General features: G+C 42.1%; 3 protein-coding genes across 5 annotated transcripts in view; 2 read left to right on the top strand and 1 right to left on the bottom strand.

Moving 5' to 3' along the window:
• LOC112570558 (WD repeat-containing protein 64-like) overlaps positions 1-5,309 on the top strand; it is a 29,124-nt gene extending 23,815 nt beyond the window's left edge. Inside the window, exons 32-33 of one of the 2 annotated variants that reach the window (XM_025249068.1) lie at positions 1,111-1,152; positions 3,045-5,309. In XM_025249068.1, the coding sequence (XP_025104853.1) occupies positions 1,111-1,152; positions 3,045-3,167 (165 nt within the window). In that variant the 3' untranslated portion in view covers positions 3,168-5,309. The remainder of the gene's footprint in view (positions 1-1,110; positions 1,153-3,044) is intronic. The other variant, XM_025249069.1, reaches the window with a different exon arrangement.
• A 647-nt stretch (positions 5,310-5,956) lies between these two features.
• Positions 5,957-11,260, bottom strand: LOC112570560 (testis-specific serine/threonine-protein kinase 3-like). Of its 2 annotated transcripts, none has more exons than XM_025249071.1 (6): positions 10,971-11,260; positions 9,369-9,598; positions 9,019-9,238; positions 8,693-8,838; positions 8,368-8,591; positions 5,957-6,933 (listed from the first exon to the last, which is right to left on the bottom strand). In XM_025249071.1, the coding sequence occupies exons 2-6, from the start codon at positions 9,581-9,583 to the stop codon at positions 6,662-6,664; spliced, it is 1,077 nt and encodes a 358-aa protein (XP_025104856.1). In that variant the 5' UTR covers positions 9,584-9,598; positions 10,971-11,260; the 3' UTR covers positions 5,957-6,661. The 2 variants fall into 2 exon arrangements, with proteins under 2 accessions (XP_025104856.1, XP_025104855.1); XM_025249070.1 differs by having other exon boundaries at positions 11,013-11,260.
• A 36-nt stretch (positions 11,261-11,296) lies between these two features.
• LOC112570561 (testis-specific serine/threonine-protein kinase 1-like) lies at positions 11,297-14,745 on the top strand. Its single transcript, XM_025249072.1, has 4 exons — positions 11,297-11,761; positions 12,273-12,421; positions 12,943-13,150; positions 13,637-14,745. The coding sequence occupies exons 1-4, from the start codon at positions 11,465-11,467 to the stop codon at positions 14,018-14,020; spliced, it is 1,038 nt and encodes a 345-aa protein (XP_025104857.1). The 5' UTR covers positions 11,297-11,464; the 3' UTR covers positions 14,021-14,745.
• The last annotated feature ends 813 nt before the right edge of the window (positions 14,746-15,558 follow it).

Below are 15,558 nucleotides of genomic sequence, written 5' to 3'. Positions count from 1 at the left end.
GGCCGTATTCATGAAGCGAGGGTTAGCTTGTTGTCTCGGGTATATCTTGTAGGTTTATGTCTGTAATTATAAGCTGACGTCTAGACTCCACGGATGCTCTGTGATAAAGTAGAATAAAGCAGTATCTGGACAGTGTATCGTATTTACGGAAATAAGACGAGGTTTGGGGATTTTTGTTAATTTCTTTATTTTGGTCCCCGGGTAAAGACTCACGCTAGCTTCATGAATACGACTTGTGACTTGCCCTTCCTGCACTCACTCCTAACACGTTGTTGCAACACGTGCTTTGCCACCAGTGCGGTTGTACTTGCCTCATGCTTCTTGCTTACATTAATTTCCCTTCTGCATCTACCATCTTTTACAACATTTCAGATCATATTCATTTTTCTTTACCTCCAATATTGTCGGGGGTCTATTTTCTCTGGTAAATGCACACCAAAGACTGATACGTCAAGCCGAGCCTATCGTTTGCACATAAGACTGACCTTTGACTCCAAACTCACAAAGGGGCGTAAAAGTACCGCGAAAAGAAAATACTGAAATAAAATCATGCATATTTACCCAGCACCCACCCCTTGGAGTCCTCCCTGTTTTCCAGACCTCTCTTGTGACTTCTCCCTCAAGTCCCGAACTGTTACTTTTTTCACTTCTGTGCTTCCTAGCGTTGACCAGTTCTATCGTCACGCCGATGTTTACCTGAAAATGATGACGTAGCACGTTGTCGCTCCTCTACTGGCTTGTGTGAGTAGGAACGCTCCTACCTGTACTGACCAGTCTCACCTGCTGCGTTCCTTTCTCTGCGTTCCTTTCTCTTGTCTGTAATTATAAGCTGGCGTCTAGACTCCACGGATGCTCTGTGATAAAGTAGAATAAAGCAGTATCTGGACAGTGTATCGTATTTACGGAAATAAGACGAGGTTTGGGGATTTTTGTTAATTTCTTTATTTTGGTCCCCGGGTAAAGACTCACGCTAGCTTCATGAATACGACTTGTGACTTGCCCTTCCTGCACTCACTCCTAACACGTTGTTGCAACACGTGCTTTGCCACCAGTGCGGTTGTACTTGCCTCATGCTTCTTGCTGTACAGTGTTTATATTATCGCTACACAGGGACTCAGGGCCTTTCGTCGCAACGTGGAGAAGTCCCGGGCAGTAAGTTGACAGCAGCACAGTAAGGTCACCGTGTGGTTGTAGTGTACGTCTGGTGACACACCATGTAGATGTCCCTTTTAGAGAAAATGTCTTCTTCTGCACGATAAAATTTATTATTCTTATTATTAGAAGTGCAGCACTTAAACACTATTAGTTTACCTTAGATTTTTTTCAGCTTTTTTATACTTTTTCACATTGACAATTATGCAGTTAATTAAACAGATCAGTGTTGCACTTTTTAACAGAAGACCCTGATTCAAGAGTTACTTCCCTTTCAGACGCAATACGCATGCGTAATTGAACATTTGTGAGCACACTTCATTGGCCGAGGAGGAAGGACATAATCATTTCGGACAAAGCTGGTCCGTAAACTGTGTCATAAAATGATAAAATGTGCCATCAAAGAAAGCATAAAATATTACAGGGACACGCCGCGCCCATTGTACACGATGCGGTGATCTTTAGAAGCTTCTGAGTAGCAGTTGCTTTGAAATGTCGTCTGTGTGGTTGATGATGGCTAGAGCATCTAGTGCACTGCTAGCCGCCACCCGTGACCGGGGGGGGGTTGATTGGAGAGGTGAGGGTGGGGGACTTCTTTCTGTTTGTTTTTAGTTTAGTGGCGTTCAGAGGTAGCACAGTAGTTCGTAGAATGAGACGATTTTTGTCTTTAGTCTGCACGTGCACGTGGATGTAGATGGTCAACCTCGTTATCGACTCTGTTTATGAATGTGTGTATAATGGGACTCAGAAATGTTCGTGTGTGTGAATGCATGTGTATGTTTGCATGCATACGTGAGTACGCGTTTGTGTGTATGGTTTTCACCCATGACTTGTTCTTCTGTAGTCTTTAAAGTTAACCTTCTGAATGACAATTTACGGTGTACTTAATAGATTAAGCTAAAGCCGTGTCTTAGCCAGAGATCCTTCCCGGTTTTGAAGTAGTTTAGGCAAAGGTCTGTTCTGAAATAAAGGCCGATCTACTTATTGACCGATGATCTAGGTATCGTGTCTTAATTTGTCCAAACCTCTAGCTGACGTTCAAAGATGGCTGCTCCGACATTTGAGAATGTTTTTCCCGACAACTTTGTGATAGTTTTTTTTTTATTTGGTGAAAAAGAAAAAAGATAGTTGACATACTTGATCTCTTTCACATACCTACTCCGATGGATGCATAGACTAGTAGACAAAAGGTTCTCAGATAACGTTAAAACATTTTTCCATAGGGAATCTAGTGTGCGACCTTTGTTAGAAAATTATGGACTTTTGGTTAATTAATAGCGAAACAGTGATCGACTATCTCTGATCGTCCCAAACAAGATCCCGGGAAGGATTCTCAGTTTTGACACGGCTCTAGGTTGCTTGGTTCGCTCATAAGTACATGGGAGTGTGTGACGATGGATGTGTGCGTGCTTCGGAGTGTGAGAGAAATAGAGAGAGAGAGTGAAAGAGGATGTGTAATCGTTACTGATCGCTGAGGTAAACATGTTTATGTTACGTTGAGGTAAGTTGAAGCCAAAAAGTGTTGATGGTGAAGCCTTCTGTCTCTTCCATTAAAAGCCTGGTCTACTTTCACATTCTTGTTAAAAAAGTTTTTAACTTCTGTGCCTTCTACATAATTCTTAAACGCAAATGCCTTTCCAAGAAAAGTATGTATTTTTAACTTGTCTGAAAATACATTTTTCTATTTCTTGTGAGATATTGCAATTGTTTGTTTATTGTTTCCAAAATTGATTGCTGACCATTCTTCTAGTTGTTTAGTGTTGGAAGCTGTCTGAATACTCGTTTCTACTTGGTTCTCGTTAAACCTTGTCCACCATTCCTCTGGCATTCATTGTAATTTAAAGCCGCTGTCACCAGTTAATTGTTATATTTCGAGTCTTTGTCCTCTGCAGGCCCCAGCCACCAAGATCACCGGGAGGAGAAGCCATCATACTAGACTTCCGGTTCTGGCCGCCAGCGCCTCGGCCCTCAACGGGACGGGACTGACCCTGTCCCCAGTGTCCAGACCCCGATGATGGAGCTTTCTTGTGTCCAGCAGCCTCTTGACAGCGTGTCCGTGAATGAAGCTATTACAGCTTGCCTCGTGAAGAGTGATGGTCGACGATTCATTAACTCGAGGGCGAAATGATAGGACGCTGGTGTGACTGAGATGTCTGTCCCTACAGATGTCCGAGGGAATAGTGGACAAGCACGAAGAAAGTGAAATTATGTGTATGATGATTGATTGATTGTTAGACATTACTCCCATTACTACTACCATCGTTCGTTCTACAACGTAAATTACTGGAAAAAGCGTCAGGAACTGATACATCCATACAGAAATGATCACAAAATGTCGTACATACATTTATACCAAGTCTTGTTTCTTCTTTTGTGGCATTTTTTTCAACTCGGATGTTTGCAGGCACACATACAGACACGCAGAAAGAGAAAGGCAGATGGAGAAAAGAAAAATAAAAGCATTTTCTGTTTGTCTTTATCTTGTACATAATCTTGCCGTATTATCTTGCCGTCTACTTTGTCTAAATTTCCTTCGATTTCCAGGGTCAAATTTTTGGTGAGGTCAAAAGGTGAAACGAAAAAATCAGCTTCAGTAATAGCAATAACTGTTTCAGCAATAACTTTAATGGAACAAACGCTTCTTTCAAATCATATTTTCTTTAAACAGACCTTATTTTGATTTTGACATTTATGACTATGACTTTCAAAACTGTCATCACGTCCATTCTTGTACTCGCATCACAAACACGGATATCTGTTTATCTACAATTGCTAGATGTATTCGCATATGAGTGTTTTCTGTGATATATGAAGACTTGCAGTGAATTTGTGATTGAAGTGTATTGTTGAGACATTTCTGGTGAAAGAATAATGGGTGCGGGAACAACATTTGCAATTAATTGTACAAAAGTAGGCATCGATGAACGGGGTAATAGTATAATTCAACAAACGAACTCTGTAACAAAAAGACTTTCATGAAATGTTCATATCGCATATGTACAGCCCGGGGGACTTCAAATCTCTGTAAATATTTTCACATTCAGCTACACTCTTACACGAACTGTTCATATACCATACGATCAGACCGTTTATACAGACTTCTGTTTGTGTTGTCTGTTTGTTTGTTTGTACTGTATGCAAACATTGTCGATTATTGTTAATGTCAATATCACAGCAGCAGGATAATAGTCTTGTATTATTTATACGAAATATGTATTATCATATGTACATAAAATTGCAAATCGTAAACGAAGGGTGATGCGTGGTGACCTGTGATATTTCGTTCTGCGATATTTTTGAAAGTCACGATAGACAAGCGAGCAGAAAACCCAATAAAAACCAAAGTTGTTGACAGTGTCTTTGAAAATGCGGGTGTGTGTACAGCGAGCCACAAATTTGTAAACGGGTGGATAACGCAACAGGGAGACAATTCAAAAGCAAAGTAGCCTAACACGTCACAATTTAAAGCACACACCAAATGTTTTCATTTAAAGAAAATTCCTTCGCTAAATACAGAAAACAACAAATTCCGAACATCAAAAATTCATCTTACACACATGGATTTTGTTTTCTACCCCCGAGGTCGAGTGGATCGCGTTGACCTGCAGGCTAATATTGTACGTACCCAGCCGAATTATCACAAACGTGCTTTTCATGCAAATCTTTATTTCACTGGAGATGATCAAAGTCGAAACTGGAAGTTTTCTAGCGAGAGAAAACAACACAAGGCACATCCATGCTGTATCAAAGACTGGACGGAAATATTAGTTCCAATGTCTCTTCTAAACTCCCGAATATATACAGGGACAATAAGAAACATCATGTAGCTAAAAAATTTTCGCGACGTCTCTAAAGCACACCATTGAAAGACATGGGTTAGCATTAAGCTCTCCGGAAATATTATTGCACGTTGTCTGTGTTTGTATCTGTGTGTGTATAATGTGGTGGGATATCTTTTTGAATAAAAGAAATACACACACACATACAAACACACTAATACAAGCCCTAGTAAACCCAGCTTGGCAAAGTTAAAAAAAAAAGGTTCTACACTGTCCTGTCAAAATCAATAACATGGATTGGTGCCTTCAAAAAATTTAAATAGTAAGCATTCATTGAAATTGCTCTTTGAACCATCACACCCCCCTCCAAAAAAAAAAGCAAATTCAGAATCAAGTGGAAGAAGTTCATGAGTGGCACACGAAAACAAATCCGTTTAAAACGGGTGGAACAGCACTGGCTATCCGAATCTATCTCCTATTTTCCCTTCTTCTGATTCAGTCCTTTTTTTTTTAAATCTCAGAGGAGCAGGAGAAGAGGAAGGACAAACTTTGCTGAAATCAGAAGCTACTTATTGTTCAGTTTTGAACCACAGGCCTACTCTTTGCTATGTGTTTAAAAGAGAAGTGTAATATTATTCCTCTGCCTTCCTCACTCCGCCCCTTCTACCCCGCCTGACTACCACCACCACCCGACTTCCCATCTCCTACCCGTGTGGAACTGTTTCCCACAAAGAAGTCACACCGGATACAACTAAATAGGTTTGCCCCTGTGAAAAACTATAGTAGGTCAGGAACAAATCTTGAGGAAATAGTTACCAAGGTGATGGCATCTTACGGTTACACATCACTGACAACTGCCACTGTGGTTCTTACACGTGAGAAATTGTTGCAGAAATCTTTTGTTGCTCAGCACGTGGTGGTGGCTGCACTAACATTAATTTCCCTTCTGCATCTACCATCTTTTACAACATTTCGGATCATATTCATTTTTCTTTACCTCCATTAGTGTCGGGGGTCTATTTTCCCTGGTAAATGCACACAGACTGTTACGTCAAGCCGAGCCTATCGTTTGCACATAAGACTGACCTTTGACTCCAAACTCACAAAGGGGCGTAAAAGTACCGCGAAAAGAAAATACTGAAATAAAATCATGCATATTTACCCAGCACCCACCCCTTGGAGTCCTCCCTGTTTTCCAGACCTCTCATGTGACTTCTCCCTCAAGTCCCGAACTGTTACTTTTTTCACTTCTGTGCTTCCTAGCGTTGACCAGTTCTATCGTCACGCCGATGTTTACCTGAAAATGATGACGTAGCACGTTGTCGCTCCTCTACTGGCTTGTGTGAGTAGGAACGCTCCTACCTGTACTGACCAGTCTCACCTGCTGCGTTCCTTTCTCTTGGTTGTCCGTGCTAACACTTCCAACCCACCACCGAGAAATCTTCTCAGATATTATTTGCTCGATTCTTCTCTTTTCTGATGTTTCTTCTTTCTTTCCTATTCATTGGTCACTTTTTCTCTTTTTTCTTTATTTTGACCGTTCTTATTACTTTTTTTTCTTTCTTTCTCTTTTTTCTTCCTCCACCGTGTGTGTTCCGGCCGGCATACTTTTCATGCAAACATTTCGGACTGAGCCGATTTCCCTAGAGTTCCTGAAGCCCGAGATAAAGTCTCCCATTCCCACCCTTTTCGCTTGCTACCCTCCGCCACCCTCTCTCCTCCCTTGTGTCCTACATGGAGTGTTGTCGACCCCCTCCACCTCCTCCGTTGTAGATTGTTCTCTCTTTCTCCCTTTCGCTTTCTCTTTCCCTTTCGCGTTCTCTCTCTCGCTCCTTCTCCTTTTCCTTCTCTCGCTCCTTCCGGTAGCGGTAGCCGTCCAGGGCGAGTTCGCGAAGGATGCTCAGGTCGTTGCGAGCAGCCTGCTTCATCCATGGTGTGGACAGCACTGCGTAGATGTCTGGCCTCAAGCGGAAGTCAAAGGTGAACAGTCGCATGACCAGATCTAAGAAACACCCAGAGAAGGGGAAGCCAACGATGAGGCGATTACTTTTTTCACTCACTCGCAACCTTCCTCACTCACTCACTTATTCGCTGGTCTTTGAAATAATTCGCTTTTGAAAATGTTTGAAGGATGCAGGGTTAACAATTCTTGTGTTTTTCATCACCACTATCCCACCCCATCACCACCACCAGTATTATTATTTTAATTATAATGTATTATTCTTATTCTTATTATTCTCATTGTTATTCTTATTATTCTCATTGTTATTCTTATTATTCTCATTGTTATTCTTATTATTCTTATTCTTATTATTATTATTCACGAAAGAGCATGCTCTCCACGCATGTATATAGGGCCCAAGGCTTGTCCTTGTCGCCAGTCTTGCATCCCAAGTAGAGATGATATGTCTTGTTCACTTGAGGAGTGATACTTTCTTCTGGTTGGCAAATGTCACTTCCCAATAAATACAGCAACAATTTTCCACGGTATTAATGCACTTTCGAGTCATTGGTGTTCTTTATTTTAACTAAATGGATAGAATAATAACAGTTTTTTGTAACAGCAACTTAAACTGTATCCCACGAAGTCTGAAATATTTTAAATGCTCAACCTTTCTGACTGAGCTATATATATATATAGTACACTGCTGATGTCAGCTTTCTTCAGCATCCGCCTGGCAGTAGGACTGCATTGCATCAGAAAAGAATGCAATAAACTCTAGATGATGTGTGAATGATGGTATAATGCTATATGATGCAATATTACATCATTCAAGGCTTATTTAGGATGTTGTTACAGTCCAACTGGATAAATTCACTCGGTGAAACATAGAACGTGAACTATGTCAAATATCTTTAAAACGGCAGCCAATAACAATTTTATGGTCATATTTGTGTTCAGCATACCAAGATAGTACAGATTAGGATTTTTTTTGATTCAGTAATAATTTCAGTGTTGTTCAGTGCAATAAATAAAGGACAAACGCAGAACACACACAGAGGAATCGGGAAGCAAACAATAAAGATGGAGTAGTTATCAGACCCTTCACACTGACAGCGGAAGTCACTTGTGCAACTATTTTCTCAACCCTGTGACAGCGACTAATGAAGCTGTAATCAGACCTATCTCCAGTGTCTTCCATCGCACCACATCTGGACTACACACGCAGCTGAACATACACCTCTAAAGGTTGACTTTTGTCCCTCCGTCAACACGAGAACACGAGAGCTGGAGACGACGATAGCGAGGACTGCGATAATAATGGTAGATGACAGTAACAGTACCGCTGCTTGTGATGTCATTGTCAAAAAGTCGTCGTCGTCCTCCATTATTCGTCAAGTCTACACGTATTGTGAGGACTAATTCAGGAAAAAAGCAAAAAGAAACAGAAAGAAGAAATAAAAAGACGAGAAGAATGGAATTGAAGCTCAGTACCTCGCTCCTCGGGGGTGACCTTTCTGTACTTTCTCCATGGAAACTCCAGGCGTCTCTGCTCCTCCAAGACTCCAGCATTGCCGCGACTTTCGTCAAAGGGCATCTTGCCGGTGATAAATATGTACAGCACCACACCGATGGCCCATGTGTCGGCCTTTTTGGGGTCGTACGGCTCGCCCAGCAGGATCTCGGGCGCCGCGTACGACTTGGAACCGCAGTACGTTCTGCCCAAAATATATACATACATACAGGGACAATAGAAAGAACTATTCCTTGCTATGTCACCTCAAAGCATGGCACACATCAGCTTGCCTCGAGGACTCACCTGCTCAGGTCAAGAGTACAGTCGCCCTTGACGAAGCCGAAGTCGCATATTTTGATGTGGAAGTTGCGGTCCAGCAGGAGGTTCTCCAGCTTGAGGTCACGATGAGTGATGTTCTGATCGTGCAGGTATCTGGCCGCGTCACATACCTGCACATTTTCCGTCTTTGTTCATCAACATACACGTCTTTATGCATTAATATATAACTCTCTTACAAAATAGTTTGTTTTACTGTGTTAATGGATGCTCGCATTCTTTCTTAATGATGCAGTGCACGGAGGTTTCGGAGGTTGCATCAAAGTGGCTCTGTGCTAAAACCAATGAAGCACCTGCCAGGTCCATCCCTGTGCCAGCGGTTCGTTGAGTGCCCCGACCTTCTGGATGTAGCGGAGGGCGTCACCGTTCTCCTGGAACTCGAGGATCATATACACCCGCCGGCCGTCATCAAACGTCTCCAGCACGCGCACGATGTTTGGGTGCCTCAGGTGCGGCCACAGCTCCAGTTCCCGCGGCAGGAATTTCGTCTGAAAGTCAGAGGGAGCGCGATTCCTGCAAGAGAAGGCTGATTGTCATGTCAGTTATAAACAATTTTAAACTATCCAAATCATCTTTTTGTTCAATCACCCCATCTTAGTGTTTAGGCAGGCTCTGGAGCTGGACACCTGTGAGGTGAACTCACCTGTCTACGATCTTGATGGCGACTGGCTCCTTGTTGCGTGCCAGTGAGATTGCCAGCTTAACCTTGGAGTAGCTGCCGTTTCCAAGGGTCTTGCGCACCAGGTAGTTGTGCTTGGCCAGCACCGCGCGGTACGTTGGGCGGTACGCTATAGACCCGTTCTCACCACGTGACATCGACGTGCGACGAGAACCCACTGGTTCTACCTCACCGCGCATGGCCTGTAACTCCTCCTGTTGACACCACCCGCCAAAAGTTCATCACCATCAGCTTACTCCACTCTACGAGACTGGTTTATTTGTGTGTTGTGGATTTTGCTGTTGTCGGGTTGAGGTTTAATTAGAAGATGTGGGTTCTGATTTGATGTTTGGCGTTTGGGAAGGAGGTTACTTATACTTACTCTATCGAAATAGTACTGACTTCCACGGCTTCCTAGACTGCCCATTAATTCTCCCAGTAATATTCTATATATATATAACTAGTATATATATAACTAGTATATATGTATATACACAGACGACAGATTGTGATACACGCAGTAGAGGTTAGCTATGGCTAAGTTAAAGCATGCTGTGTCAACAAACAATTTATCGGATCATTTTCTAATGGTGACTAAAGAAATAGAAGTATGTTCGGCAATAAATGTTGGAAACAATAAACAAACATATGCAGTGATTTAGCAGTGACGAAATCGAAAAAGGCATTCACCCCTCCCCCCCCCCACACACACAGAATTTACCATGCACCTGATCGTTGTTTAAGAATTTAAGCAGGGATTTGAACCTGCAAACTGAAAAGTATTATTTTTAAGGAGTTGCCTTGGAGATACTTTCTGCATCATTCGTTGTATTGTTTGTTGGTTGTTTTGTTTGTTTGTTTGTTTGTTTGTTTGTTTGTTTGTTTGTTTGTTTGTTTGTTTGTTTGTTTGTTTGTTTGGTTGGTTGGTTGGTTGGTTGGTTGGTTGGTTGGTTGGTTGGTTGGTTGGTTGGTTGGTTGGTTGGTTGGTTGGTTGGTTGGTTGGTTGGTTGGTTGGTTGGTTGGTTGGTTGGTTGGTTGGTTGGTTGGTTGGTTGTTTCTAGTCAATAAGAGTTAACTTCTAAACCCATTCGATCCTGACGATTGCATATTTGTGTCTTCCTACCGACTGAAGGCAAATACGAAAAAAGCTTTCGGATACAATGAAATCAAATTAAATTCAAATTATTCAAAATTAAATTCAAAACAATTTACTTCTCTATGCACTTAAGGAAAATTAACTCTATTTATAATCTAATGATACATTTGACTGAATCTGAAATGCATCTACTTTCTACCCTCATGGGCAAAAGTTAAAAACGTTTGAAGCGATCTAAGTTGGTGAGTATCTCGACTAGATTCTCCATACCACTCTCCACTCGTGCTGTGCCTGTGATACCAACACTCAGTCCGACTTTCAGATACGTTTGTTCCGCCATAACACGGGGACAGCGCTGAAATCTATTCAAACCTAAGCGTTCCAACACTAAACGTTCTCCGGGAGATATTTATTCAAAACCTCTCCTGCAACTGATTTAAAGCAACTGCAACTCAATGGCGCATTTTTGGTAGATGTGATGGCATACATACTTTGTCGGAGTGCAGCAACTATGCGAGACTGAGAGGGTTCACCTGCAATGTCGGGCGGCCATCTTCAGCCATACCAAGACGCGGCCTCTTTGCGGGAAACATAAATCTGGAGAACCAAACACTCCAGCCTCCGATCCTGCTAATGGTTGTTGTAAGTTTCTGCCTGCACCAGATCCCCTTTGGTTTTCGATCTCTACTCTTCTGCCACCGCACACGGCAGATTAGGAAACACCTTCTATTGCTTACTCCACTGTTTTCCTCAGTCGCTTGCGGTGACGTCACGGGCGGTTTGTCGTCACATGGCTGTTCATCTTTGACGTCATTAAAAGATGGAGAAAAATAAGGGAGAGGATGTTTCCTTTGAAGAGTCGCTGACGATGCTTGGAAAATATTTCTAAAAGCGCAAGAGTGGAAGTGAGCTCTCTGAGTTTCCGAGCTTATTTTCTCGCGGTTCAAGGTTCGAACTTTGCTGTACTATTAGAAACTGTCTGCGTATGATGTTAATAGATATGAGCACTACTGTCAAAGAGTTTACCTGCACTGATGATGAAGTGTACCTGAAGAAGCTTGGCTACAGTTTAGGCACCACGATCGGCGAAGGGTCGTATGCCAAGGTCAAAAGTGCCTACAGCGAGAAATTGCAGAAGAGAGTGGCGATGAAGATCATCAACCGGAAGAAGGCCCCGAAAGACTTCCGAGAAAAGTTCCTGCCGAGAGAACTGAAAGTGCTGAAGGTCGTCAGTCACCCGAACATTATCAAGCTGTACGAAATTTTAGAGTTTGAAAACAAGGTAGGTGGTCCCTCCATCTGAAACAGAAAGGCCACTCCTAAGATAACAATCCTACTTTGGTCGTGTTTTTGTGTAAGGTCTCGCCCCAATGTTACTTTTATTAATATGTATCTCCAGTGTATATTTAATACATCTCAACAACATGCTTTTTATTCTTCTAATCTCTCTCCTTTCTGTCGATCATGGTGTGTATGTAGAGAAGGCGATGTGATATGTTACATAGACTGGAGTAAGGTGCCTAAGGGGAATCCTCCTGGACATGTTTATTAGGGATATATATATATACCTTAAGTAATAAAATGTTTTTCCCCTGGCAATCCGATACTTTTTGTTTCAAGGCACAACAGAAAGTTAAAAAGTTATTGCTCATCCATTTTCCAAATTCCAGACCCTTTTTGTGCTGTTACAAACTTTTTACCTCAATTACACGTTTTGTGTGTTTCGGTATTCGTTTGTAATGTTATCCGCTTGTCCCTCCAACTCCTTGGTGACCGCTTGTCGGGTGGTGCAGATCTACATCGTGATGGAGCACGCGGGGCATGGCGACCTCCTGGAGTACATCAAGCTGCGGGGTCCGATACCCGAGGACAAGTCCCGCTTCATGTTCAAGCAGATCTGCAGTGCAGTCTCCTACCTGCACAGCAACAACATCGCCCACAGGTTTGTGTACTTACAGTCCCCCACAGACATCCCCCCAAAGAATAAAGTAGACCAGTGATTGCTGCAGGCTACTCATAATGTTGTCACCCTTGTTCAATGAAAGTAAATCCATACACCATCCCCTACCTCTCTCCCTCTTCGAATATGTATGTGTGTAATTATTATAATCACAACTTATTTATTCAGTTTTTTGAAGGTCATCTGGCCCATAGCAGCATCTAATACTAATAAGGGTTTATAGCATAATGAAACAATATTTTGGCATTGTAGACTGCGTAACCTTAAATTGTGTAGTCATGGAAGTCTTATTCTAAATCATTCTGCTATATATATATAGCAACTGATGGCTATACTACCCTTTAGGTTCTAACACAGTAGGTGAACCTTGCAGTGTTTTATTTTTATTGTGTACTGTTTGGATCCTTTTTGAAATGATCCGAAGGCCTCTTCAATAAATAAATTCAATTCCCATTCTTCATCCACTCTTTCCTCCACAATTGTGTGTGTATGTGTGTGGGCAGAGATCTCAAGTGTGAGAATCTGCTGTTGGACTACCAGAACAACATTAAGATGTCAGACTTCGGCTTCGCCCGCTTCTTCGAGGAGACGAGCATGAGCAAGACGTTCTGTGGCAGCGCCGCCTACGCAGCCCCCGAGATCCTGCAAGGGGTCAGCTACTACGTGCCGCTCCACGACATCTGGGCCATGGGCGTCATTCTCTACATTATGGTCAGTTTTGGATGCATCATCCTGATTTGAGGAATGGTTTGGTTGTTTGTTTGTTTGTTTTGTTTTGTTTTTGTTGTTGTTTGTTTTTGTTTTTGTGTTGGGTTTTTTGGTTGTTTTTTGGTTGTTGTTTTTGTTTGTTTGTTGTTGTGTGTTTGTTTGTTTTGTTGTTTTTTGTTTTTGTTTGTTTGTTGTTGTTTGTTTGTGGTTTTTTGTTTGTTTGTGGGGTTTTTTTGGTGCTTTTTTATGATTCCAGAATCAATAAAGTCTGATTTGATTTGATTACCTTGCAAGGGGAGATAACACAGCAATGGCTAAACAACTGATTAATCATCTTGCTCCAAAATGACTATGAAGATATCAAACCTTTTCTTGCAAGATCCCTTCTTCAGCTAAAGAAATCACATTGCGTGCTAAATTAATTATAGTTCCATAAGAAGTAACCGGCTGAAATTATTCTATAACAAATGATTATGGTTTACTTTCCAGGTATGCGCTTCCATGCCCTACGACGATTCCAACATCAAGAAAATGATCCGAGATCAGCTGGAACGAAAGGTCGGCTTCTCGCGGTCAAAGGTCGTCTCAAACGAGGCCAAGGACCTGATCCGCAAGATCCTGGAGGTGAACGTGAAGAAGCGGTACACGCTGCTGCAGATCATGGCCCACACGTGGATGAACCCCGCCCAACAGGACGAGAACGCGGCCACTCAGGGCAATTCTGCCTCCAATGCTGAAAACGAGGCTCAGACGCCATCACACCAAGCACAGACTAACAACGCATCGCTCATGTTGCCGGGCCAGAGGCAGACGGACCCATCCTCCCACCATCACAGCATCGCCCAAGAAGAAGTGGCGGTAGCCATGGTCTAGACAACAGTCGACCTGAGATGACCTTTGGACGCATCCGACGACAGACTTTGTGATAGATGCCCGCCAATCCTGATGCGGACTATTAAGTCTCGGGGCTACTTGGAAAGGTCCTACAAACGGTCAGTTCATGAACTCTTGCGGCTAACCTGCGGTTAGACCCTTCAGTAAACAAAGAAAAAAACAACACTCTGTGCCCACCGAGAATCAAGATGGAACTGATGCAAGGAGTTATGCTTCTATGTTCTGAGATTTTGCAGAATGACATACCATAGAGAGAAAGATCTGTTCTTGAGCCGTTCATCCCAGGTGCTTCTTGTGTTCTTGCGACTTTCATCTGAAGTGCCTCTACGTTGATTTAAAGTATAACCTTTAACGCCTTTCTCGCGTTTTACAGACGTTGGATACGGAGATCGGGTATTTTAACACATTGTGACATAAACCGTTGACTTTTGTGATGCACTAAATATTCAGGCTGCTTGGGCATACTCAGCTACGGTCCATAGCTGATAAGAGAGAGAGTTGCTACATGACTTTAACACTTTATGGCGATAAAAAGTGGTTGAGTAAGTCTCCTTTATTATTGTTTGGAAGCTTCCGGTTCATGCTACGGGATGGGATGACGTCACTTCCACTTTTCCAAATTGGGAACGGCCCTTCACTCAAGCCTGTGTAAAAATGTGTCAGTATTGTTGCTTTGTTCCGATTAAAGTTTCTTTTTTTCAAGATCTAGTCACTAATTTCTTAAAAGCCTGAAAACCGCCAGGACGATGTGACAACGAGTGGTGGCTTAAGCTGCTGTCGACATGTTTACAGTCCTACATGGGTAGGTGTGCTGGCGGTCGCCATTCATAAGAGCTCCCTCAACCGATACTGGCACTTTTTGTTTACATAACGACAAACCAAGTTTTCAATTCTGAAGGCTCTTTATTTGACGATGAACAATTCCGTTAGACTAACCGCCTCTAGAGGTAGAGAAGCAAGAGCCCAATGTCCATTCTTCCTAGATGCGGTCATGACGCCATCATGGTGACCTACACGTCTTGTCATGGTCTTTATTTCAGGTTTATTTTTCTTTCGCAATCAAGCATAGTGGAAGAAGATGTGTGTGTGTGCTCGCGCTCTAGAGAGAGAGAAAGAACGGAGGAATGAATTATCGGCCCATTTTAAAGCGTGAAGGGTTTTTCAATTCTATAAATAGATAGGCTCTTACATAATAAATAGCCAAGTATCACAAATAAACAAATGAACAAATTTTTATATTTACAAATCTGTATTACAGTAAGGTAGAAATATGTTTAAAGTAATCCCAAATAGTCCTGTCAGTCCCTACTGCCTTACATTTACATTGCATTACATTAGTTACCTGAAATACTAATAGCTTCAACAAACAGAAAAAAAGAAAAGTAAATATACAAATAGATTTTTCCTCTTGATTTTCATGATACCAAGTTTTCTTCCTATAGCCCAAAGAATCTACAAGTTATGAATTTTTAATATTTTAATTCTTGGCCAGTTTTATGGTAAAAAGAACAAAAATT

This window comes from Pomacea canaliculata, linkage group LG8, assembly GCF_003073045.1.
Source record: "Pomacea canaliculata isolate SZHN2017 linkage group LG8, ASM307304v1, whole genome shotgun sequence".
Taxonomy (NCBI): Eukaryota; Metazoa; Mollusca; class Gastropoda; order Architaenioglossa; family Ampullariidae; genus Pomacea; species Pomacea canaliculata.
The sequence above is the reverse complement of the archived record's forward strand: the minus strand, read 5'-3'. Positions and strand labels throughout refer to the sequence as shown.